This window comes from Limulus polyphemus, unplaced genomic scaffold, assembly GCF_000517525.1.
Source record: "Limulus polyphemus unplaced genomic scaffold, Limulus_polyphemus-2.1.2 Scaffold7060, whole genome shotgun sequence".
Classification (NCBI taxonomy): domain Eukaryota; kingdom Metazoa; phylum Arthropoda; class Merostomata; order Xiphosura; family Limulidae; genus Limulus; species Limulus polyphemus.
This window is the reverse complement of record NW_013672670.1, coordinates 18,797-21,427: the sequence shown is the minus strand read 5'-3', so window position 1 is coordinate 21,427 and position 2,631 is coordinate 18,797. Positions and strand designations below refer to the sequence as shown.

General features: G+C 30.9%; 1 protein-coding gene across 1 annotated transcript in view; it reads right to left on the bottom strand.

Annotated features, from left to right (window-relative positions):
- Nucleotides 1-2,631, bottom strand: part of LOC106474311 (dual specificity mitogen-activated protein kinase kinase 4-like) — a 20,498-nt gene that overhangs the window by 7,821 nt on the left and 10,046 nt on the right. The window contains exon 5 of the mRNA XM_013935001.2: nucleotides 1,398-1,511. Coding sequence (XP_013790455.1) covers nucleotides 1,398-1,511 — 114 coding nt within the window. The remainder of the gene's footprint in view (nucleotides 1-1,397; nucleotides 1,512-2,631) is intronic.

The following is a 2,631-nucleotide window of genomic DNA, read 5'->3' as shown; positions in this document are numbered from 1 at the left end:
TTGATAGTATATACGTTTAAAGTTCTTAATTTTATAAGGCAATATTTAAAAAATTCCTGAAATTCCCCTAGTGTGAGAGTTGACATTTTTTCTCTAGGCATCTTCTCTTCTTTAATGTATTTACCAACCCTCTAACAAGTACGGAATTTAACGTAAATTACTCATTATAATGTCGTCATCACTCAGGCAAAGCATAATTTTTATAGCTTTCAATCTTATTTGGTTACAGAGCCATCAAATAGAAAATCAGACCCCCTCTTGCCATCCCCACCTGTCACATCCTCTCTTTCAGAAATTGCCAATGGTTTTCTCTGTCATTCAATACTACATTATTTATAACTAATAGAAAACCAAGGTTTTCATCTATCAAATAATGTATTATATTACATTTTCTGTATAGAGAATCATCCATGAGAAACACGTTGATTAATTTAGATGAATTTGTAACGACTCTTGTTGCATAGTTAGAAATAATGCAATAAAATATAAGTATAAATATATGTACATTGTTACAAGTTTAAAGCTATTTAGGATAAACAAATGTAGTTTCATGTTCTAGAAAGAAAAAAGAGGTAATTTAGATTTATTTTTTGTGGTTACAAGGTCGGTCAAATTAATGAACCTTATATTAAGTTAGGGTAAAAAAATAACAGATAGAATATAAAGTTCTACTGAAAAAAAATTTCGAAATTTATTTCAAAGGTTTTAGCAATTATGCAAATGAAATTTGAGATCTTTGAGGCAAAGAAAAGCATTCTTAATCTTAATGTGTAAATCACTTTGCACTTTGACTAGTAACAAAAAAAAACTATACATGTTCACAGACAAATCTTTAGCAAAAATATCTCATTACAAAATAAGATTTTTTGTACACAAAAGACTTGTAATGTTTACTAAAAGTCTGCCAAATTTCGTGAAGATACACATACTGTAGTAAAAGTTATAGTATCGAAACTATAGCAAATTCAAAGTGATTATGATGTCTGTCAGTTTAACTGACTTCGTTATAAAAGAGTTAAGTAGATTTTTTCTTTATAAGTAAACTTAAAATCAATTTTGTTAACAGATTTCTTATGAATTAACAAACTTTAGGAAAACTTTTAAAGTTCTATCTTACATACCAAAAGTCTATTACACAGAAATGAATAAGAAAAGAATATTATAAAACTGGTGAAGGAACTAACAAAAATTCAGTTTTAAAATAATGCATTTTATTCTGTTCTTGCTAATTTCATATAAAAGAAAAGGCTATAATTAAAAGTATTCACAGATAAGTTTTCATGCCTGGTCTTCTCAAAATGACTTGTGGAGAAAAGGTTGTTTGACGATCTGAACATCTACAAGGCAAGTTTTTGTGAAAGTTGTGTTATATGATTTAATTACTCTTAAAAACTAACCTTGACTGCCATTGTAAGGTTACTTTTTTTGTGAGTCATTTTATTGACTGTTCCAAATGCTCCTCGACCAATCTCTCCAAGATCTTCCAAGTCATCGGCAGTAAAATCATATGTCTACAGAGAATGTTTAAGAAATTAATTTTGTTAAACTTGCTCGACATTAAAGATGTTCTACTAAAACCAAAACCTTTTTTTTTAAGGTTAACTAAAATTATACAGTATGTATGTATACACACCTATATCTTTAACTCAATGGATGAAGCAACAACCGATAAACTCATCAACAACTCACACTATATAAAACACTTATGGTAAATATTCATGGAGTATATATTATATTCTAATTACTTCACTAAACAAAAATAAAGAGTCTGTCCACTAATTTTACAATAAGCAGAGTTAAAGCATGTAGTTCAATGGTAAAAATCGAGCCACTTTTCAAATAGATTAGTCTTACGTAACAACGTGCCCTTATGTCGAAAACAGTACCAAATATGTGATAGTCTACATTCTTCAGGTGACATAAGCCTGAAGAAATCAAAATTAAACAATCCCATAAAAGGTTATGTCTGAGAACTAAAACTGCCAAATTAGGTTTAGAAACTAAAGAAACAAAACCTTTACAATTTCTTTGGCCACAAAAAAAGTAAAGCAAGTATTACTCAGTTTGGAAAAAATGCATTGTTAATACTGAAAGGTGCCTCAGATGCACAAATATTAGAACTCACAGTCACTTTAACAAAATATTGTCTTGGCTGAACATAATGGTAGGAGTTCACACGATGCAATCACTGTTAATTAAAGTTCTTTGTTTTCTCCATCAGTTTGTTTTACACACTTGATGAGAGTCTATCTAGACACTCAGCTGAGTGTTGGGGTGACCAGCTGTATGCTAGCCAGAAGTTTGAAGAGGCTGTCTAAATTGAAGTGAGTGGGCTATACACAGTTGTTAATGTATTCTGTGTCAACACTTATTGGTCAGTTCTTGTATTCCTGGTGATATTTTCCTAAAACTTCCTGTCACCTTTCTGGCTTGTACACAACATAGGTCAACAAAAAGTTTTTCAATTTTATTTTCCCCAAAGATGTTCCCTGGAGCTAAATAAATCTTGCTAGAGATTCCACTTGCCCAGTTTTCTGTAGTAACTCATTCCACTTGCCCAGTTTTCTGTAGTAACTCCTTCCACTTGCCCAGTTTTCTGTAGTAGCTCATTCCACTTGCCCAGTTTCCTGT